The 25,171-nt window shown below is 31.1% G+C and overlaps 1 protein-coding gene across 1 annotated transcript in view; it reads right to left on the bottom strand.

The window, feature by feature from the left end:
* Positions 1–25,171, bottom strand: part of LOC115874258 (protein KIAA0100) — an 88,733-nt gene that overhangs the window by 59,852 nt on the left and 3,710 nt on the right. Inside the window, exons 5-15 of the mRNA XM_030889359.1 lie at positions 23,721–23,996; positions 22,242–22,553; positions 20,870–21,088; positions 17,351–17,672; positions 13,317–13,441; positions 13,077–13,231; positions 11,385–11,518; positions 8,199–8,478; positions 7,972–8,138; positions 5,360–5,601; positions 88–240 (exon numbers count right to left, since the gene is read on the bottom strand). Of these exons, the coding sequence (XP_030745219.1) occupies positions 88–240; positions 5,360–5,601; positions 7,972–8,138; positions 8,199–8,478; positions 11,385–11,518; positions 13,077–13,231; positions 13,317–13,441; positions 17,351–17,672; positions 20,870–21,088; positions 22,242–22,553; positions 23,721–23,996 (2,385 nt within the window). The remainder of the gene's footprint in view (positions 1–87; positions 241–5,359; positions 5,602–7,971; positions 8,139–8,198; positions 8,479–11,384; positions 11,519–13,076; positions 13,232–13,316; positions 13,442–17,350; positions 17,673–20,869; positions 21,089–22,241; positions 22,554–23,720; positions 23,997–25,171) is intronic.

The following is a 25,171-nucleotide window of genomic DNA, read 5'->3' as shown; positions in this document are numbered from 1 at the left end:
TGAAACGGACAATTCCACTAAGTGGGTGCGACATATATATTATATCTTTATATAATTTAATTGATTTATTTAATGCATAGCACTTACATTTATTAGCCAATCTTTTGAACCTGTAGAAGAAGGCTCAGGCTCAGTATCATTCTTCTTAGTATTCGCATGTACTATTTTTAGCCATCTTATAATTGATAAAAATTGGTTTTGTATTGCTTCAGCATAATTATGTTCATGAGGAAACATTATCTAAAAATTGTGAAAATGAGTATACCTGGTTTGGTAGTAAACACAAATATGAGTACAGGGTGGTCGGAATTGGTCTGTTTTAACAGAGAAAACCTATTTCCTGTCTAGATAGAGAAAAACCGACATAGATGTCATGGGCTCGATTTCTGAGACACTTTTAATGGCATAAACCGTCTGGTGATATTTTCACTGCCAACTGAGATCCGTGGTCTTTTTGATTTTTTTACCATTTTGAAAATTGCCCATAACTTTTTTAATTCGCGGAATAATAAAATTCTGAAAAGACGTTCTTAAGGCACTTTTTTAAGCACAATCCAGTGGCGTAGTGAGTTTTTTTCTATGCTTGCTCTTTTTGTCAGAAATAATAAAAAATATAATTTTTTAAAAGGAAATCATAGTTGGCTATGAAGTTAAAAAAATGCTGACGTTTAACCATTTCGAACGATATGAAGTTATGGGTATCTATTTCTAAGAATGAGAGAAATATTAGGTTTTTCATCTTTGTATCGAAGTGTGCCTTGATTTTGTGTTGACCTAGTTGTCTAATTACTTTTGTCGCAATTTAATATTCTATATTATTATTTATCTTCATAATTAGAGACTTTTGAAAAGGTAAATTAACATTCTATATTAGTTTTTGTAATTACAATTGAAATCGATACAATAAACAAAGAACAAAGCTAAAAAACGTATTTTTTGAGTGACGAATAAAGATGTTCAAACTGAGCACCTCCTTGTTGAATACATAATAAACATCTTTTGCGCACAGAGTTACAGCGATTTATTAGGCGAACTGGTGTAATAAATCCAAAAGCTTGCCTAGTAGACTTCTGCAATTGTTCTCTCGTCCCAATGGTTCTTCCCTTATATATAAGGTCTTTTAATTTTCCCTCATAAAAAATCGAAAGAAGTTAAATCACAGGACCTAACAGGCCAAGATATGGGGTCCCTTGTTCCAATCCGATTCTCTCTAAATTCTCCATTTAATGGCGTTTTAATTGTAATTGGTAAAACTAACATAGAATGTTGATTTACCTTTTCAAAAGTCTTTAATTTTGCAGATAAATAATAATATAAAATATTAAATTGCGATAAAAAATAATTAGGCAACTAGGTCAACACAAAATCAAGGCCTTTACAGAATTTTATTATTCCGCGAATTCAAAAAGTTATGGGCAATTTTCAAAATGATAAAAAAATCAAAAAGACCCCGTATCTCAGTTGGCAATGAAAATATTAACAGGCGGTTTGTGCCATTAAACCTGTCTCAGAAATCGAGCCCATGACATCTACGTCGGTTTTGCTCTATCTAGTCAGGAAATATGTTTTCCTTGTTAAAACAGACCAATTTCGACCACCCTGTACAGGGTGGGTCAAATTCGACGCTTTTAAATGGAAACACCCTTTTCTATAGGAGATAGACGAAAACTAATATCGGTGTCTGGAGCTCAATTTTCATCAAAAACATGATGGTGAAAACCGCACATCAATATCTGTTACCGTTTCGGAGTTACGGGGTGTTTTTCAAAAATGTGCATTTTAACAAATCGCTCTAACATTTTGCTGTGGAAAATTTTGTATTTCTATGAAAACATTCCCAAAGCACCTTTTACGTAGAATTTAATGGTTTAAGTATATTTTTTTAAATTAATAATTTAAGAGTTATCAACAGAAAAATTGATTTTTATTTGGGACACCCTCTATATTTTTAATTAACTGAAAAGAATTTAAAATTACCTTTCCAAAAATATAGCACACTTGATATTTTGTTATAATCCCCTTCGAAATACAGAATTTTTAAAAGTTCGCCACTTTTAACTAGTAGGCTTTGGACCCCTTATTGATGATATACCCTTAATGGAACCCGAAAACATATTTTTCCAGCAAGACGACGCACCGCCTCTGAACACTGAAGTTATCAGCAAATTTTTGCAGCCAATTTCAAGAATAATTGAATAGCTAACCAAGATCCCAGCCGTTGGCCGTCGAGGCCGCCTGACTTAGTGCCCATGGATCTAATCATATCATATGGATATATTTGCGGAAGAATAAAGGTTCCTTATTCTTCCGTATAATCTAGACAAGAATTATAAATACTTAGCAATTATGAAAGGGCGTCTTTCACCCCCACTGAGTTAATGAATTCCGCGAGAAATGTTTAAAAACTGCCCCGTCTGTCTATAACAAAAGACGGTCGATATGTCGAACACCTGTAGCAAAATCTCATGTCTTGGTTTGCTATTTATTTTTATTGTTATTAGATATAGTTTAAATGTGTTGATGTTGGTTAAATATATTTTAAATTGTTATAAAATTCTGCATCTCTCATAGCAAATATTATTTTCGTTTTAATTGATGCTCACAGCTAGAATTTTTTTGCATTACAGCCAGTGCAAAGCCTACTTATTTACAGCGGGCGAATTTTTATATACTCTATATCTCGAAGAGGAATCAAGAAAAATATCAAGTGTGATATTTTTGGAAAGGTAATTTTAAATTCATTTCAATAAATTAAAAATATACAGGGTGTCCCATATAAAAAATAAAATTTTCTGTTGATAATTCTTAAATTATTAATTTTAAAAAAATTATACTTAAACCATTGAATTCTACGTAAAAAGGTGCTTTGGAAATGTTTTCATAAAAATACAAAATTCTCCATAGCAAAAAAGTTACAGCGATTTGTTAAAAATGCACATTTTTGAAAAACACCCCGTAACTCCGAAACGGTAGCAGATATCGATATGCGGTTTTCACCATCATATTTTTGACAAAAATTGAGCTTCAGACACCGATATTAGTTTTTGTCTATCTCCTATAGAAAAGGGTGTTTCCATTTAAAAGCGTCGAATTTGACCCACCCTGTACATAACACACAAAAAAAAAATAGCTTTCGTATATACTATTTATAATGAATTAATTAATATATATTTATTTATTAGAATTATATATAGATTGTTACTTCAGAAATTATTTGGAAAAAATCGAAATAAAAATGAAACTTCTACACCCTGTATCTCCGAAACTAAGCATTTTAGGACATACATTTATAAGAACTTTTTTACTTATTTTTATCTGCAGAATATGCTGCGGATGTTTCCGGGATACAGTTCGGATCACCCTGTATATATACCATTAATCATATGTGCAGAGAATGGAACCACAAAATCTTTATATATTCATAAAAAAAGTATATTTTACCGCTGGGCACCCCTCCCAGTCATACATTCTACAACCCATTTTTTGAAACAGTTTTTAAAAATCTAGGAATATAACTACTATTTTCTATCATAAATACGTATTTTGTAATATGTACAATATAATAATAAACATGTCATATACATGTATAATAATAAACATGTCGTTCCAAAATGGTATTTTTCCAAAATGTCTTAAGACGGCAATAATCATTCCACTGCACAAAGGAGGAGACAAAGATGAAGCTTCTAACAATCGCCCAATTGCACTCCTTCCAACGCTATCTAAGATCATAGAAAGGTTGGTTAAAAGCAGGCTGGTATCTTTTCTGTTTAAGTACAAAATACTTACTGAATATCAATTTGGATTTCTAAGCAACAATCCACAAATGACACTATGTTTTCCCTCCTTAATAAAGTTTACTCCAGCCTAAACAACCATCATTCTACAGCAACAATTTTCTGTGATTTTTCTAAGGCGTTCGATTGTGTAAATCATAAGATCTTAATTAATAAACTGCAGCACTATGGGTTCAGGGGATCATCTCTCGAATGGTTTAAGTCATATCTGAGCAACAGAAGTCAACTTGTGAGGGTGGATACCACGTTGTCTTCTAGCAAGCCAATAGAATGTGGAGTACCACAAGGCTCAGTACTAAGCCCTATTTTGTTTCTTCTTTTTATTAACGACATTGCTAACATAAACATCAGTGGCAAAATATGTCTTTTTGCGGATGACACTAGCATCAGTTGGAGCAACAAGGACATCACGGCACTTCATAGGATTATATCAAATGACTTAATCACCATTAAATCTTGGTGCAATTCGAACCTCCTAAGTTTCAACATTTCTAAAACTAAAGCTTTGTCGTATAAAAACTCGTTGCAGCTTTTTGTACTTAACAACACCACCATTGACGTCGTCAAATCTGTAAAATTCTTAGGGCTTGTTGTGGACAATTCTCTGAAATGGGACATACATATGGAAGCTTTGTCGGAAAAATTGAGCTCTGCCTGTTTTGCATTAAGGTCTGTTTCTAAGGAGCTTAACTTGTCAGTGGCTAAAACTGTTTATTATGCACTTTTTGAGTCGCACCTCAGGTATGCCCTTCCATTCTGGGGTATGTGTTGTGCGACTCAATTTGACCGCATTTTCAGGCTCCAGAAGAGAGCTGTTCGATATTCACTGGGATTATACAGCAGAACTCATTGCCGGGACTTTTTAAAAAAATAAAAATATTGACTCTTCCTTCCTTATTTATATTTGAATCCGTTTGCCTAATACGTAAACATGTATCAGCTTCTCAAGAAAGGCCATCTCACACTTATCCACTCAGGAACGTGGAGCAAGATCATACCTACTATCATATCTACCTACCACACGCTCAGAGTTAGTTAAAAGTTCAATATTATACAACTCGAAAAAAATGCACAATCACCTGCCATTTGAAATCAAATCCATAACATCATTTTTTTCATTTCGCAAAGCATTGAACTCTTATTTACTAGACAAGGCTTTCTACGCCGTAAATGAATTATATTTGAATTGAAAATCGAATTTGATCTTGAAAACACTGGTCTAATGTTTGCTATTGCTATATTTACTAATGACATCGAAATTAATTTATTTAGAGGTCATTGATATTTTGCTATAAACTGGCTAAATATTTTTGAATATTATTTTTTTTGTTCTTTGACATTGTAAACATTTATATATGTTTATTTTAACAATAAGACTGACAATATTATTTGTATAATGTTTTGTATTATCTTTTGTTTGTTTGTTTGTGTACCTTGTTTTTACTTTGTTTGTTAGTTTACCTTTGTCCACAAATTGAAAAATTTTTTGACAATAAAGGCATTTATTTATTTATTTATTTATTTATTATTTATGTACTCTTTATAACATTTGGCAAACATACCTTAAATAGTGTAATTTCTACTAAGTATGTAAAATAGTTGTAGGGTAAAGGACAGCCGGCTTCAGCCCGTTCAGCGATCAATTTTTCTGCACCAGCCTGATCTTGCAATAATCTCCTTATATTAACTCCCTTGATTTCAAACACGTCCGACTCATCTATTGCGATAGTCATAGTAGTAATTGTATGATTGATATCAAATTTGTCTGGGTGCGCATGAGATTGATGGCGCAACGATACGTCATCTGAAATACAAGAAAATAACGGTGATTATTAATAAATAATAAAGACGTTATTCGTTTTAATTCAGGACAAACTGTTTAAGAATATAATAATAAACAGATCAGTAGACATATTATAGTCATAGGGATGCCATCAATGCCATTCATAGACCCAGAACTCTGCGGCGTTGCAAAAGTAGTTACAAGAATGGTCACAAAATAGTGAGTGATTTCTAGAATGGTCTTCGCCAGGGCAGAGACAGACGAAAAAGTGCATAGTAGAATATTCGCTAAAATTTACAACAGACCTGATAAACAAAGACAGGAAAACTCTCAACACTGTACTGGGTCTACTACAATACACACGAGACACAACTCTCAATTAACGTTCAGAGAATTCTGACAAATATCAAATAAACGTGGCACCGCTGCAACCGTTTCCTTGGCGTTACCAACACAATATCGAGAGGGAAATTTAAAACTCATTGAAAACACTTCCCATTAGGGCTATATTGTAATCGCAAAACATTTTCCGATGAAAGTCATCAATCATATCGACATTGACATTAAACTGTATAAACCTGACTAAATGAAATTTTGGCAAAAATGTTTAAATTTGTTGTATAATTTAAGATACCGAGCAGCTCATTATTTTAGTTTATAGAGCAAATAATTGTAACAGATATTTTATTTAGATTAAAGCTGCAAAAATTAGTTTAAACCGAATTTTATTATCGTTATGTTGGTCACATTGCGCCGTGTGTTTGTTTGTTTGTATTGCATTTCTTGAAATTTTGTGTTGAAATATGCCGAAGCATTTAAACAGTCGAAGGAAAGAGCTTGTAGCTTCCCTGATAAACAATTTGAACGAGAACGTTACAATAAAGGTCCTTTATTACCCTTGACTGCAGTCAGAGAAGTAAGTTTGATTGATAAGCGCATTATACCACTCCCAAAGTTAGTTTTTATTAATATCTGTGATTATTAGTTTGTGCATTAATAGCACCCTTTTACTTGTTATTACTACTTATGGCGTTGTAAGATGTACATCAATAAATAAATAACCCAATAATAACGCTTAGAATAATCTTCATAATGGACGAGTTTTTGCTAATATGTAATAAGTAAAATAAGCTATAAAACAAATAAATCAATTAATTACTAAAATATTAGTTATTGAACTAAAAATAAAACATAAAACTCTTTAAAAATGATATAATAAATATATTGTTTGTCAATTTTAAATCAAGATTCATCTCATAAATCCATCACAATCTGGCAGCGCTGTCACTCAAAGTTGATCACGTGCATCGGAAATTGTTTTGCGATTACCATATTTGCGTAGTGGCAGCACTGCACACGTTTATTAGCCTAAACGATAGTGTACAACGATTTTTATTTTGTACACGTCCCTTTAATAATAAGTTATGAGAAAATTAACATGAACACAAGCAAAGAAAAAAATATGGCTGTACTTAAACTGCCGTCAAACGGTAGCTTACTAAAATGCCGTTAATAGGTAAGACGTATGACGTCGTTGATGTGACGCACTTGACGGCTTTATGAAATATAGGAATTTTATAAGGACTAACCAACGCTATCCACCCCACCAAATAACACACTTAACCAACACAACTAACATCGACACTGATAAAAAAATATAAAAAACAAATATAAATTAGTAAAAACCAACCAACCCCACCAAATAACCAACTAACCAATGAATTAACACCCTCCAAATAACCACGCTAACCAACCCGCCAAATAACTAAACCAATCCAACCAAAAAGAGTGAAACAAATGGAATAAGATCACGCTATAAGCAAAAAAATATATAAAAAAGTCTTGGTCGGTGTGAGATTTGAACCACGGACCATTCGCTCACGAAGCGATAGCCTCAGCCACGGAGCTACAGGCGCTCTTGCAAAATGCTTATCGCTAGGCATTACTTTCCGCCGACATGAACGACGTCACAATATCTATTAACAGCATTTTAGTAGGCTACCGTTTAACGGCTGTTTAAGTACATCGAAAAAATATAGGTGACTTAAAATTCATATCAAACAACATAAAACAAATATCTATTAAAATATAACTAATACATTGAACAACATGATACTAAATAATAAAATAACATATTTATACTTCAATAATTTGCTAATAAACGTTATAGAAACTTCAAAAGCGAAAAGCAAGAACAATAAGAAATAGCCATCACTACATATTTAGTCGAGTTTGACATCAATTGCTAGAAAGTATCAACTAGATCTTGAGTTAATAAATATCGTTGAGGAGCATTTATATAATATTAATAACATTTAATAACAGTTGTCTGTCATATATTCTCTCGCGGATCAGACCATAGGTTATAAACATATTAGATATATTTCTTACCCAATACGATTTTCGCAGAATGCTCTTTGCTTATATCAACATAAAACTCTAATTTCCCAAAAATCTTACAGGTTACAATACTTAACGGTAAACTTGCAGGATTTACATTCGACCGTGACATTTTAGGAAGTAGCTGAACAAACTGTGCACAAAAACGCTTAACATCTCTGAAAATAATATTAAATAAGTACTATGTGTTTTAGTTTATATCAAAAACAGGATTTTACTCGAATAGAAGGAACATATTTATGTGAAAATTCGTGGACCAATAAACTATGTTATCTTCCGAAAAAGCAAAATTATATTCAAAGGAATCTTCATTTTTGGTGTAATATAGGAGTGCCATTTTCACAAATACTTTGTAATTTAAAATATCCTCTGTCCTTATACACGTGTAATAATCGCCATTGTTAGTCAACGTGAAAAGTTTGAACTCCTCAAATTTAAAGGTATTCATGAGGGGGCTGGTTTCAATTGTAATACCATCCAGTCTTGATACAAAATACTCTGCAAATTAAATAAACAAAATTGATGACGGTTTTATTTAACAACATGCTTTATACTAATACCGGGTTATATTTTATTATTTTGTTATTATATAAAAACGTCGAAAGAAATGCTTTTTTTTATTACTGAGTTATTGAAAAAACTTATAATGCAAAAAAAAACTTCCACTGGAATGACAGTTGTCATGTGACAACTGTCATTCTAGTTCCAGTGGCAAGTTACAATAATCTTTACTATCTTTATATACGTAAAAAAGTGGTTTTAGGTAATAAAATATCGAGACACTTCAAAGAAAAAAGTTTTCAGAATTTTATTCTACGTCTATACAGGGTGAGTCTTAAATAAGTGCAAATATTTTCAGGGCTGGTAGATCTCGATAAAAGAAACATATTCTCTCTTTGCCATTTTTCAGATAAGTCCAAAATAACCGAGTTATTTAAGTTTGAAAATTAAAAAAAAATGATTTTTTTTTAGAAAAAATTTGAGAGCCACCGGATTTTTTCTGTATTTGCATCCCTTTTAGTGCCTATGGTAATATCAGAGATTAAGAAATTATATCGTGGGAAAATTTGCGCTGAACAGGCAGTTCCAAAAAGTTTTCGAAAAATATACAAGGATATTTAAAAAAAATGCACGATTTTGAACATCTTTTTTTTGCGAAAAAAAAAAACTCATAGACGTGTTCCTGGGGTCGAAATATACCATCCCTGAAAATATTTGCATTTATTTCAGACTCACCCTGTATATAAGTTTCATAAACATACAGGGTGATCTAATAACTACGGAAGCAAATTCTGCAGATAAAAATAAGTAAAAAAGTTAGTAGAAATTAATGTCCTAAAATGCTTCGTTTCGGAGATCAGGGTCTAGAAGTTTCACATTTTTTTGGGTTTTTTCCAAATAATTTCATAGCTAACGTCGATATTTGAATAAAAATTGGAATTTGGGTGTTTTGTGATATGAGAAATTTGATTTCGATGTCAATATGACTACATGTTTTTTAGCTGATTTGAAGAGCAATAACTTTTTGTCTGTCCCTGTATAAAACTACTGAGTGAAAAAATATACACACACCGAGAGACTTTTTTTAAGTAAAAAATTATGAAAATGAATCTTTTTTTCACACAGTAGTGCACAGTGGTTCCCAGATAGGTCATTACTTAGAAATATTAATTTCAAAATGTTTGCATGAAACTGTTGCTAATCCTTTTCATATATTCCCCTGTAAACGATACATAATAAATAACAAAATCAAGTAAGCCTAGTGTAGCGCTTTTTTCTATTAGAAATGTCACATTTTTGCTACTGGTATTAAGCTGACATAAACAGTTTTCAGATAACGCCAATTAATTACTTATTTCATTAAAATTGATAAAAGCTGTTGCCTTTTCTGTAATGGACGTTCGAAAAGAAGGTAAAAAGAACTGTTTTTTCTTTTTTGCACTTAATTAAACCTAAGTAATATTAGTTATGGCAATTTATTTGAAGGTAACAAAAATAGTATTTTCACATTTTTGCTTGTCACTCTCTAAAACTTTTAATTACTTTCCCTTTCAAATCCTCTTAACGGCATGAAAATACTTGTTGCCTAAAGTATATTGCATATAAATTAATTGCCACTGGCTGCCGCGAATTGCCGCCGGATCTTATACCGGGTGGTTAAAGATTGACTTTTTGTCTTAGAATAAAAGTAACTTATTTTTTCCTCTTCGTGTCAACTTATTTCGTGGACACACTGTATATCAATTGACAATAAAATTGTATTTATAAAATGAAACAACTGTCTCTTTTATTTTTTCAACATTTAAAATAAATTTGACCTCTTCAATATGAAAAAACATGTACATATGTGCAAACATAATCTGTATACCTTTCCGAATAGTTAGAACTTAAAATGCAAATCACACGAACTGGGTCCAATTTTTTTAATACATATTACATTAAGTTTTTTATATACATTTATTTAGCATTTGTTATCAATTTCTATTAAAAAAGGTGCAGTGAAGCTATATCTAGATATTAATAACAGTTATGACCGCGCAGCTAATTAAGGGGAACCACTGTGTAGTGTAGTACAGGTACGGACGAAAAGTTATTACTCTTCAAAGCAGCTTAAAAATATGTCGGTGGCGCCCCAGGCTGCTACAAGGAGTCATACTGACATCGAAATCGAATTTCTCATGTCACTCTCGCGTCACAACACCCAAACACCAATTTTGATCCAAATATCGGCGTTAGCTATGAAATTATTTGGAAAAAATCGAAATAAAAATGAAACTACACCCTGTATCTCCGAAAGGAAACATTTTAGTATATACGAACTGCCTAATTGAAACGGATATACTGCCGAAGTTTCCAGAATACAATTTGGACCACCCTGTAGAGAGACTTTCATAGTTTTTCAAAAATTGTTCAGTTAAAATTTTAAAAAATCAAAATTTTCTTCGTCAATATTACATAAAAATCGGAAAAAATTCCTAATACAATATTTTTGTTCTTTACTGTAAAATGTAAATTTTAATAACTTTTAATACCTCACAGCTATACCATCATAGTTGTGATTGCCTAAACAAATAAAAATTCCATAAAGGTATTCTATATTTTTTTGCGACTCGTGATGGCGAATTTTACTGTATCTTTTACTATCCCTGCATAATAATTCAGTTAAAGCTTGTTCAACGAGGGAATACCTGACAGTGACAGTTGTTGTCATTTTAATTCACAAGTAAATTGTATCTTCTGTCATTTTTTAGATGTCGTCTGTCAAAATGTTCCCTGGCTCGTTGGACAGACTTTAAATCACTTTTGTTTCATTTAGCGATCCAAAACTTACATAAAACACTGCCAAAATTTAACTAACACTGCGTTTTTTCAACAAATGAAAAATTAATTATGAATATGCTTACCATTCTTTTGGGACTGTAAGAAGCAGTTAAAATGTGTAATTACCAAACATGTACTCAATTTCATACTTTTTTCACTATCAGCTTCTTTATTGTTTAATAATGTTTTTAAATTAAATCCAAATTGTAGAATGCATCTACAATTAAATACTAATTAATGATAATTTTAAAAAATTGGGCTATTAGAATGATTAATTATTAGTAACTTAAATATGGAGACATTATACAAAGGGTGAAAAAAGTTTATGCGGTCTTATAAAAAGTCCTATAGGTATTTCGCCACTACAAAAACCAGTGACGTTCTGTTAAAATAATAATACATCAACGGTTTTTGTAGACGTATATGTTTTAAAAAACTAAAGTTTTCTCGAATAGTGGCATTTAGATATTTAAAATAGTTTTTTTCTTTGTTCTTTGCATTTTTTGCTTCCGACGACGGAAAGAGATATACTTTCCGAAACGTTAAGCATTTTTTTGTCCGTTAAGCTTCATTCAGAACCTCGCAATTAGTGGAATAAATTAGTGGTTTCAATTACACTTTATATTTGTTAGTTTACGATCATTCACAATGTCTAAAAAACACTAAAAAACACAATTAAAATTAATAAAATATCCTAGCAACAGCTTGCGGTAGTCTGTTGTATTCATATAGAAAGCATAATATTTAGCTTATAAAACAATAAACTTTTGATTTCTAACCAAAATTTTTCTTGACAGATGATAATCAAAGGCCAAAATGACATTCTTGGCAAATTTTGAAGAATAATTAGTGGAAAAGTCAAAAGTTTGTTATTTTTTTCGATTAATTGAAAATTACTACCACTAATTATGCCGTTCTGAATGCTTACATTAAAAATAGGTGAATAAACTTCTACGCTAATTGAAGCCACTAATTTATTCCATTAATTGCCAAGTTCTGAATGAACCTTTACAAGTTACTTGTCATGTTACACGAGGCTTTATCGTTATTGTGGAACGAAAAAGGTGGTCAAAATTTACAGCTGTCTTTGTGTTTTGCACGTTTTATTGCTGTTATGGTCTTATTCTCGATATCTCCACTTCCGTAATACTTGTGATTTATGCATGATTTAAGAAAATGTATTTCAAATATTAAATAGATTTAAAAAGTGCTTTATTTTGAGTAGAAAATTTTTTCGTGACGTAGAATATTGCTTTTATTATATCTTTTCTTTTATGTTAGTTTTATTAGAGGTTTTATTCCAAAACTATAAAAGTTATTACATCTACATCTACAAAGAAACTAAATAATACTATATATTTTTAGTAGCTGAAGCATAAAAATAAATAGAATCTCTAAGAAAAGAAAGAAATATTTTAAATGGCTTAAATTTATATGATGTATTTCTTTATTTGACGGTAGCATATACAGAGTCAAAAAATTGTGTATTTAACTTCGGCGAGTGATTCTACAGATAAAAATAAAACAAAAAGTTCCTATGAACTAAAATGCTTCCTTAAGAAGTTGCAACCCTCGAAAGGGCAAATAAAAATAATAAATTATTTAATTCTAAACGACCTTTCTCTTTGAACCTCACTTTTAGTTCTCTAAGTTAAATAAACTTTAGTAACCCTTTTTCGTATATGAAAATAATTAAAAAAGGATTCATAACTTCCAGCATGTTTTTAAGTTACTCCCAATAAATCACTTCTAATGCCCATACTATTTAAAATTACTTTAAAGCTAATAATATATAATCTGCTAATTCCAAAGACCATTCCAATTGTACCGTATCAAGAATGGAACATAATTTTAGATCTTGGTTCTCAAAAGTGCAAAATTTTATTAATCCCATTCCTAAATAGAGAGGAGTTCCCCATAAATGCATAACCTAAAAATTGTGTATCATAAATCATTTAGTTTATAAATACTTTCTTATTGTGTGAAGACTGCAATGCAATTTTTCTAAAACATACCTTAGAAATATTAGTATCGTGATTCCATTCCTTAAAAGACCACCACAAAGATTCTATTAACAGTTCTAGTTGCCAATGTCTATCAGAAAACAAAAGGTTTGCTAGATATGATTTATATTGTGTATCTAAAACATAAAATAATAGATTAACTCTAAAATTTAGTTCCTGAATTATAAAAAATATATTTTATTATAAACTGAAAGAATACAGTTGTTGTCTGTCATTTCAATTCACAGGAAAAGTTTGTTTTCAGTTAAACTTTGCCTGTCAAAATTTTCCCCGATTTGACTTTGTACAGGGTGAGTCAACGACAGAGTAAAGTCGATTATCTCATTTGTTGGGAGATTTACAAAAAATGTTAAATATAGAAGTTGTAGGGAAGGTTAAGATACACATTTTAAAATTATTATAGATTATACAAGGTGCTTCAAAAAAGTGTAACGGATATAACATATGTTTTTTTTTTAAATGTAAACTTTTATTAAGTATATGGTATACTTAATAAAAGTTAACGAATTTTGTAAAATCTATCAGAAAAAACGATAATATACCGGGTGCGTCTCAAAAGTGGCTCACCCCTATAACTTTTTCATTTTTTCAGTTAAAAAAACGAGATTTGGTATGTTAGTATATGACATAAATTAGGATTGATTGACGTATTCAATTGTTTTCGGTCACTTCCTGTTTCACCGGAAATTACTACAACTTTTAATTTTTAGATGTCACCCTCGTTATTTTTTTACTTTATTCGATAGAAAATAACATTCAGAATAGAATGACATATCATATGTCAACTTTTGACATTTTTGCATATGGTTTATTTGAAATTATAACTTGCGGTATGCATATTTCTTGAGTTGACCTCTTAGTCGGGGAGTTATGGCGGGTTAAAGTTATGGTTTCCTTAATTTACCAAATCTGTACAAAAATTTCATACAATGAAATTTATTATTTTCAGAAGTTTCCTTGTGTTGTTCAATTCCAACAATTTTTTCCGTAAAGAGAGGTCTTTTACCAACAACAAACCTGAACCATATATATCACCATATATTTATTATTATATATATCACCATATATAAGATATATCACCATATTATGTTATTTTGGAATAATATATACCCCACATAAATTATCGCATCACTTATTAATTTGGAAAACTGCAAAGTATTCTTAAATTCTCTTGGTTAACAATAATCTCAAAAGCTATTTGCATTAATAGCAACTTGTTAAGGAATGGAAAGTATAAGTATCATAACTCCGGCAAACCTTAGATTTAAGTTTTTCACATGTTTGGCATAATTTGGCATAACTAGGAGTCATGTTTGAAGCGCTTCAAGAATAAATACTACGAAAAATATAAGTGTTGCGAAATTTTTTGTGAGGTGTGTATTATGGTTTCCTTTGTTGAAGTTGAATACGTTTTTTTCGCATATTATCATATTATTTAATACTGTTAAATGATATTTGCCACTTGTGTCGTTCTCTTTGAGTTTTGCAGTCTTATCTAATTTATCCCTGATTATTTGAATATTTAGGAATGTTGATTGAGTTTTGACATATTAGCCGGAGATAAATGATTGTTCGACAGTAATTTGATAACGTTTTTGGTCCATAAGAGCTATAAACTCTTAGTAAATAAAAAAATATACCTGTAAAGTCCTTTTATAAAACTTCGTATTTTTTTTGACCTTCCATTACGCCTTTTTTTACTCTTTTCGCCCTGTAGCAAAAATTCCTAGTCGTATTATTTAATTTCTGTCAAAAAATGTCAGCAAGAATAGTGATAACTGAAGAAAAATTCCAATGTCTCACTATTTTAGTTTTCGTTACACTGTGCGCCGGCGCCGTGGCACCCTGGATTGAAATTTATAATACGATTTGTTTTAAGCGACAATGTCAAAAGTTGACATATGATATGTCATTCTATTCAGAGTGTCATTTTCTATCGAATAGAGTAGCAATATACCGAGGGTGCCATTTAAATATCAAAAGTTTTAGTAATTTCCGGTGAAACAGGAAATGACCGAAAACAATTGAATGCGTCAGTCAATCCTAATTTGTCATATACTAACATACAAATCTGTTTTTTTTTATCTGAAAAAATAATAAAAAGTCATAGAGGTGACTTTGAGACGCACCCGCTATATTAAAAAATATTGTTTCATAATGTAATATCGTTTTAAAGTTCTTGTATGTTATTTTAGATTCTGAAGATAGTTTTAGGATAAACTGAAATATATTTTTAATAAAAACATGATTAATTTTTTAACCGATGCCTAATATAATTTATCTTGTATAATAACAGGGTTATAATTATGATTTTGTTACAAAAACTTTTATATAAATGATTATGTAATAGAAAAAATTCAGATTTTATATTTTACTAAAATATTATCTAAATAAGCGCCTTTCTACAACAACGCCACTGACTCCCAATTGGTAAATTAAGAGTTGCCTACCGGTCGAAAGTCGTTTCGAGACTCAAATGGATCATTTCAGTCAAATTTCTTGCAAATTTGGCACTGGCGAACCATATTTTATAGTTCTTGAATACAAAAAGTAAATAAAATAAACATTTAAGGACTACAAACTAAGAAAATGCAATAATTCAGCTAGAGAGAAGTGGCGGCAACAATGCTTTACTACACACGTGCGACGCGTACTACAAGATAATAGAAGAATGAATAGGCGACTTCGCCTCTAATCGGTGTTGCCATATTGTAAAGGATTTATCCTTTTTACATAGTATTCGACTTATAATAAAGTAGTATAAGGACTATTTAATACATCTATGGAATATTAAAACCTACTTTATTAAAATGCAGTATTAATATCTCAATATATGTGTATAATAAGTAAAAAAATATTGATAATATTAAAGACGTGACAACATTGGCTGGACGAGGAAGGTTTGGTCGGCTGCGGTCGAGTGTACCCAGAAGTAAACATGTGTACAAAAATGATTGTTTGACCCGTGTAGCGTGTAGATGTAAATAGTGTACCGTAAAATGGGGTGAATAGAAACAGTTTCGTAGGCTATTAGCGATATACCGGTTGATAAAAATGTGGTATTATGTTCCCGAATATTTTAAAACATGGGTCTTTGTTTGTTCTTTGCGTATACATATAATTTGATTTTTGAAAAATATGCATATAAATATTAAATAAAAATAACTTTTGTGTTTTTCTATTCACCTGCTATTCGGGAGAATAGAAACACACATTGATGTTAAGGTTTTATCTATTCTATTTCCAACAAGGTGATTAGAAACAGATAATTATTACATATTTAAGTAGGTTTAGCAATAATTAACAATACATATAATATTACAACTTACATGTACCAGCTTAAGTATTACTTTAAAAATAAATATTTTATTTATAAAGTTTTCGCGCCATACAAAATAGGTGATAAATCGATCTCACATTTATTGATCAGCTGATTGACAGAAACAGTGCTGCCACAGATAAAAATATAGTTTTTACATTTTATTGTGTATTACCAATGATAGAAAAATTAGATATGTCGACTCTTTTTACTTTGAATATTTTTAATCGTGATTTGATTTTTTTCAGAAATTTTGTTTCTATTCACCCCTATGTTTCTATTCACCCCATTTTACGGTAGTCTATATTTTATTTTAAGTCTATAGTAAAGACATCCACAAATTTTCAAATCCAATTTTACAGTCCTTTTCGATAAATCGCAATAGTGTCACTGTTAAAAATTAAGTTTTGCCACAATTTCCTTCTAGATTTACTACCTTTATACAACTATCAGTAGTAGAATAAATAATAAATAACATAAAATAAGCTCAGTAAAGACTAACAAATCCACAAAATTTCAAATCAAATTCAAATGTGACAAATGAATCGTCAAACAGAACTGTCAAGGATCCCCACCCTAGAGTCCTCTTTTCGTCGACCATGCATCCGATCTACATGGATAGTATTATACTACCTTAATCTTTTTATTCAAAGTGGAGTAGACTTCACCTGTGACACAGTGAATACGCTATTCACAAATTATTTACCTCTGCGTTCTTGAACCTGATCCAACATTAACCTAATCCTATTTACACCAAAAGACGAGGAATTATCACCAGTGAACTTAATAATCGCCATGACATTCGATATTTCAGCACAAAAATTTATGGATATCTTTTTAATAAATTCCTCTTGTTTCCAGTATTTACTCTCGGGATAGAAAGGTATCGCTTTGGTTTCGGATGAGGACTTCTTTGTTGCCTTTAACACTCTTCTAATGAAATGAACCCATTTTTTTATTACAGAATGGTTATATGTGAGTAATAAATTGTGCTGCTGCATGTAGATATTCATTACATTATTTTTAAGCTACAAATATATAAGATATATCAGTAATTAATAGTATATTTATGTATTAAATAACTATCAATATAATATACAGGGTCGCTGATATGTATGGAAACGGTCGATTATTAGGTAAAATATACGAGGTACTGCAAAAAATTAAATACAAAAGTTATAGGGGTTAGTAGTAGCCAGTAATAAATTTAAGTATACAGGGTCGGTCACGAAGTCGTTGCACAACAAAGTTTCATTTTTAAACGGAACCCCCTGTATATTATTGCATATTTCAATTCTTCCTTCAATTCTAAGCAAAAATAGAGATACACACAATGTACCTCAAACTAAACGTTTCCGAGTTATTGACTTTTGAAAATATCTCTTGAAATAAAGAGAAAATTTCAAAATATCTCTCTTTTGAAATATCATTTAAACAATAGGCTACTTGCACATACTTTAATTTTCACCTGAAAACTACTTAAAGACCTTTATAAATACAACACGTAGCACGATGTTATTTCCAAAAATAAATGCAAATTATTTCATAATTTCGATTATAAACTTCACCCGGGACCTATAAATTTGACGTGACACGAAAACGTTACACCATTGGTTGTGACGTCACAAGGTACGATTTCAGTAAGGCAGTTTACCACAAGCGAATAAAGTCTGCCGTTCTACTGAAATATTCGGAAATTTCAGCAACAAAAAAGCAAAGAATCACTTATCAAAACTCACGCGTGCAATTAGTAAAACTCAAAATCACGAAAAAAAAAGGTTCAAATAAAAAAATAACCTGAACAGCCCAGTTTGGTCCGAGCAACTGAGTAGACATCTGACTTTATTCGCTAAATTATTTTACTGCCATTTTACCAAAGTCTATACATTTTACGTTGTTCATAGGTACTATTAGTAATAATAGACAAATTTTAATATTTTTATTGCTTTCAAGTTAGACAGGTAGCTGGTCATATTGTTCATTATATAAAATTTCATTAATACATAATAAAACTTGACTAAAACCATATTATTTATTTAAAAAAGTTATAGCCAGTAAAAAGTGGGAGAAAATAAAATGGTAACACTATACACTATGTAAATATCTTGACAAAATATAAACATTTATTATTAATATAATTAAAAAAGCTGGTTTTTGTCAACTTATTAAGGGTCGCGTTGTGTATTCACTAAACCACAGGCAATAGTTATAGTATAGTCTAATTGAGAAATCAAGTTAATGTGGATGTAAACGTAATGTTTTAACACTTCAAACTCTCTTAAACGCCTTATAACTCTTTTGATATGGATTCTTAGACTTAGACTTTTGATATAGCTTCTACGATGCCTATCCTATAAAGGATTTCTTCTAAGATTTCTTGTTTTATGGGTAAATCAGATTTTGGAGTACTGGCTTCACACAAAACATCTTGAATAATACTTTGACTTGCCCTCTTTATAGCACCCATTCGTACAGTTTGGGGATAAGTCTGTTTTCTATCTTGGTGACAAGCAAAAACTTACTACATCCTTTTCATTTGTTTTTGAAGATACACCATTTTCCATTCCATATAATTTGCAATATTTTGCTCCAACTAGAAAAAAAGTACTATTTGTCTTGTCTCGGTTTTGGCTTTGCTACTGGGCAATTGCCAGAAAGTACTATTTATAAACTCCATAAAAATAAAAGTGAGGTTAGTTCAACACTTATTCCTTATTTTCCTATTGTTTTATATTTGTATTTCTCAACTAACTCAAAAATAAATTTCTAATTTAACTATGCTTTTCAAATTTAAATAAATACTTACATTAAATGGTTTTCACAAAGGTAGATATAAATTTTTGAAGAACTTAAGGCTGGCGTCTTATTTTCTAGAGCCAGTTTTTTCGCTGTTTCTCTTCGATAGGCTAATGTTAAATGTTTTTCCAGGAGTGGAAAGTGTCGTACTTTTGCAACCGTACCATACAGTATCGATAAATCATTTTGCATTTGAAAATTAGTTAAAAACTTCGCCTCAATAAAAATCGTAACTCAATAGAATGTCAAAACAAAATAATACCTCGTGACGTCACTATCGTAAGCGAGGTCAAAGCTGACGTTTTAGCGGGCTTCTCATCATTTGAATTTTAACCATTTATTACGGCATTAATACACCAGATATTTTAAAAATATTTTGCAGATGTGCTTTTTGAGTCTAAATGATCATTTTAAGACAATAAAAAAATACCCGCAATGGGCCTATATAAATAAATATCACTTAATACAATTAACCAATAATCGACCGTTTCCATACAATATCAGCGACCCTGTATGTATTAATTACATAAACACCTCAATACATTTTTTTTTGCGCAATACAATATATTTAGTGTATACAGAGTGCTACAAATTCGAGGTACGAGTATTGGTATCTCGGTAACCGTAATAGATATGAATATGGGTAAATTGGGGCAAAGTTGCGCTTTGGGATATTCACCAAAATGCCATTATTTTTTTTTTTTTAATTTCCAGGATTGCTGAGTTTGGTTTGGAAAGACGGATTATTTTAAAAATCAATTTTATTTTTTCCTGTCGTTACTTTTTAAAAAATCAAAAAACTAATTGCACATTCTCATAGCCACTTTATTAGGGCTATATTAGTATATTTAGTTTTTCAAATTAGCTGATAATTTGTGAAATACAGAGGCCAACTTAATTTTTTTAAATACGGACCTGCATTTTTTATTTCAGGTTTTGAAAGAACTCGGTCTCCTGAGTACAATGATATGCCACACTTAATATTTTTTTGTTTCGGACATTTGAACATAATTTATTACAATACAACACATTGGTTACAATACTGATAAGCTTTCAAACTTAATGATGTGGGATAAAACATTGAATACGGAAAATCAAATGCATAAAATCCAAAAATACTATCGGATAGCCCTAATAAAGCGATTATGAGAATGTGCAGTTAGTTTTTTGATTTTCTAAAAAGTAACAACAGGAAAAAATAAAATTGATTTTCAAAAAAATTCGTTTTTTCCAAAAAACTCAGCAATCCTTGAAATTTTTAAAAAAAATTTTGATGGCGTCTTGGTGAATATCCCAAAGTGCAACTTTGACCTAATTTAACCCGAATTTGTAGCACTCTGTATATTCGCTAACCGGAACGATTAGCTAATCAGAATAGGTCGTTACAATTTGCTGTTCCGATTAAAGAAGTTTCACTGTATATTCTTACCTTAGCGTCAATATTAAAGTTCTTAAGATCTATGATCTTGTCTGAATTATTTTCCAGCGTAAAGTTGTTTACGTAAAAGTTAAACAATATTCGATTAGCATCACTTTGTGGGACTGTACGATAATTTAGTGCCATCGATTTAATCGACGATGTGTATTCGGTTCCACCCCTTCTATTGAATCCTTTTAAAGAGGTATCATCGATTTGAAAGGAACAGTTCTAAAAATTTAAAGAAAATATTTAATACCTTTTAGAATATTTCTCTTTTTTTTTCTTAGAAAAAAGTAGCAAAATAGAACACTAATACATCAAAACACTTTACGTTTGCACTGGACGCGCGGTTCGCTAACCATGTTAGCATCAACAGCAGATGATTAAAAATAGTTGTAACAATTAAAAATAGTTTAATCGTCTGCTGTTGATGCTAACATGGTTAGCGTTAACATGGTTAGCATCAACTTAGCCGTTAGCATCATTGTTAGCATCAACAGCAGATGATTAAAAATAGTTGTAACAATTAAAAATAGTTTAATTATCTGCTGTTGATGCTAACACGGTTAGCAAAACGCGCATCCAGTGCAAAAGTGAAGTGTTTTGATATATTGTGGTGAAGTAGTGTTTTATTTTGCTGTTGTAACGCCAACGGTTCCAACTCTCAACCGTAAAAGAAAAAAGTTGCTCCACTCTGCCAAATAATATTCGGCAGCAAAATGTAATAGTTATTCTTATTTAAACAAACTTTGTGTTTAATTGAATTTTGAATTTATAGGTGCCGCAAGTTTTGGCGCCCAACGTGAGACATCAAGAATTGCAGCGCTCAAACAACGTGATCCAAACTCAAATCCGTGATAATTGTGAAAAAGTGGCATTAAAAACTTAAAAAGCTGTGTGAACTGTGAACTGCAAAAACCATTATGGATCGTGCCATAACGTCGGTTTCCAATGTTTCACAGGTATTTCATACATGTCCTTATATAAAATAAAGTGTCTTATATAAGCAACACCACTGTATTTTATTTAAAAAATAAAAAGTAAATAATAATAAATTTGAATAAATAATATTTGGCGACATAATTCCGGAAAAAGCCGAACCGCTCCGAAATTACCAAAAGCTTTGGAGAGCGACCGTTGCGTTGTAAGGATAGCGCCAAATAGTATTTCCATTGTCCTTATGGGCACTTTCCAATCAAAACTTCTTTGTTTTATCTATGATATCAACACAAAAAGCGCGACCGCGCAGGTACTTTAATATGGCTCACTATAAATTCCGGTTTGTCATTAGTAAAATTTATTTCCTCAGAAATCTGCAACGCTATGCACCCGCCGCCAATGAATCAGATGATTTCAAAAAAACATCTAAAATCAGTCTTACCTTAGGTACTATTGGCAAAATCGTCTCAAACACATTTCTGTTGTTCTCTTTAGCCTCATTCTCTTGTTGCCTGGCATCTAAATCAAAGTTAGAGGAATGAAGCTCGCTAAAGCTCTTACTTTGAAACACTAAAGTGGGCTGCTGTCTCTTCGGTTTTTGAGGCTGAGGTGATTTTTTCTTCTTCATTCTTCTTTGAAGTTTTGTCGAGACGTCATGTTCGTTCAAGGTATTAAGTTTTGTTTTATTTTTATTTAATGAACAAAATCCGTCTGTTATCAATGCTTTGCTTTGTGACATTTTTATATCTAATTTCTAAAAAAAATGCTTTACAAAATTTCATGTTTAGGTATTTTATAAAACGGGTAGTATTACAGGATATCTTCAGTATGAACATTAAACAAGGCTTATAATAAATGTGTGATATACTTAGTATGTATAGCTGCAATGCGTCAGTTTTATTAAATCACATGGTATTAATATTTATATACAGGGTGGTTCGAACTGTATTCCGGAAACTTCGGCAGCATATTCTGCAGATAAAAATAAGTAAAAAAGTTCGTATAAATGTATGCATGAGACATTTTTATGTAAAAAATGTCTCTCAGTGAAAATCGCTACGAACAACCGTTCTCAAGATATTTAGAATGGAAATAGTCAATACATGTCATTATTGACAAAAAATAAACGTATTATGTTGAGTAGACAGTTATTTATCTGAAATTATAAATTTTAGAACTTTTTATTTTTTTAATTACATAATCTTAAATTTTTCTTAAAAAAATGACGATAAAACAGTTTCTGTTGAACTTTTGGAACAAAAACATTTCAAATTTATTATTTCAGTCTGATAAGTATTTAGTCAACATGTTTAATTTATGTCAATGATGACAGATATCGATAATTTCGATTCCAAATATCTCGATAACCATTACTCGTACCGATTTTTATTAAGAGACCTTTTTTACGTAAAAAAACGTCGTAAATGCATATTTTTTTACTCAGTTGTTTTATACAGGTATGGACGAAAAGTTATTACTCTCCAAAATAGTTAAAAAAATATGTAGGAAGTAGGAGTAGTCTGGAAGTAGGAGTCATATTGACATCAAAATCAAATTTCTCATGTCAAAAAACTCCCAGACACCAATTTGCATCCAAATATTTATGTTACTTCAGAAATTATTTGGAAAAAATCCAAATAAAATTAAAACTTCTACACCCTGTATCTCCGAAACTAAGCATTTTAGGACATACATTTATAAGAACTTTTTTACATATTTTTATCTGCAGAATATGCTGCCGAAGTTCCCGGAATAAACTTCGGACCACCCTGTATAGTAATAGATAAATGCAATGTGATTAATACGAGTATTATAATAGAGCGTATTTTGAAAAATGATTCTTAATGGAAAACGCAATATAATTTTTTTAACTGTCAAAGTCTAAGCCCACTTGATCAAAAGTTTTTTAATTATACAGTACCTCTACGGATAATGGTCCCTGTGCAACCAAAACAGCTTCCATAGCAATGCCAAACGAGAATTCGGCAAGCTTTGTATTAAATTGATTCCTGAAGTCGTATGCCTTTGTTAAAACATTCACATAAGCATCGGTCATATTAAAAGTAACCAATAACGATTTGGCATTCTTTAAAATACTGCCATCTATATGTAATTCCTTCGTCAAAATTTGGATTAAACATTCGTTATCTAACTGAATAAGCATTGCCGATATGTTATAAACGTGTACTGCCATAAACTAAAAAATAAATAAATAAAGTTAATTTTTATTTCAGTAGTGTGCAAAAACATTTTTTTCTCCTTGCCCTGACACCATTCTTGCCGATTCTTATGGAAAATAACGTCCTGAATCCAAATATAGCTCCCGTTTTCTTCTACATCCTCCACCCTCTATTTTCAGGGGTACCCCACTCTATTTTTATCATATTTTTATCAATTTTTAATAATAATAATAATTTTTTGGGCATGAATTTAATTTAGAATATTTTAAGTAAATAATAAATAAAAAATCACTACTTTTGTTCCCTGAGGTATCCCTTTCGTCCCAAAAACCAGCAGTACTCCGCCAACAAGCTAGCATTCCATTTCCCTGAAAATCTCCTCTCCGACTTAGCGAAGTCTTGTCCAACACAACAGCAGCAGTGGAGATCATTTTAGACCTAACACCACTGCACATTATCGTCGGTAGATATGCCAATGCGACAATGATTAGAATGATCATTGACAGAAATAGTACTGGGAGAACTTTGGTACGGCTGATGCCGGAGCTGGCCTCTGTGTCGCCGTCTCAGATACTGGCTTTCAGATTCCAACCCAACTCTAACGATGTCTTGATGGAACCGTTTCTCGTGTTCATTCGAGACTGCTCGTAAATTTTCAGGGAACAAGTTCCGGTGTGAGTGAAAGAAATGCAATTTAAGAGATATATTACATCCCATGGTCTTGTATGCTAAGCAAATCCTCCACCTGAGCGACATAAGAATTACTTTTTTGGTTACCCAAATGTTCTTACACATGTTTTGAAATGCAAACTAAAATCGTTTTTATTCTCAATAGTCTCAATAAGGCGAGAAAATTTAGTATTAAAAAATTTAAATGCGTCACCTGTCTTGTCCATTGCTTTCCTAAAATGTTTTGATAAATCCAAGTTTAATTTGCAAAGGCGCCAAGTAAATCCTTGTCGCAAAATTTATTACGGTTTCTATAGGCTTGGTGCATTCTCCGCCGGTGGTGCCACCATCGGAGAATATCATAAACAACTAGTATCGTTTACAAATACACGGGTTTAAATAGCGAGAATACACAAAAATTATTATTTAATTATTCTAAAAGTGTTAGGAAGCATAATTTGTGAAAATTCTAAAAATAAAAATAAAAAAGCAAATATTTTGATATCTTCGCAGAAGGTCTAAC

Source organism: Sitophilus oryzae, unplaced genomic scaffold (assembly GCF_002938485.1).
Source record: "Sitophilus oryzae breed Bouriz unplaced genomic scaffold, Soryzae_2.0 scaffold_125_pilon_pilon, whole genome shotgun sequence".
Taxonomy (NCBI): Eukaryota; Metazoa; Arthropoda; class Insecta; order Coleoptera; family Curculionidae; genus Sitophilus; species Sitophilus oryzae.
The sequence above is the reverse complement of the archived record's forward strand: the minus strand, read 5'-3'. Positions and strand labels throughout refer to the sequence as shown.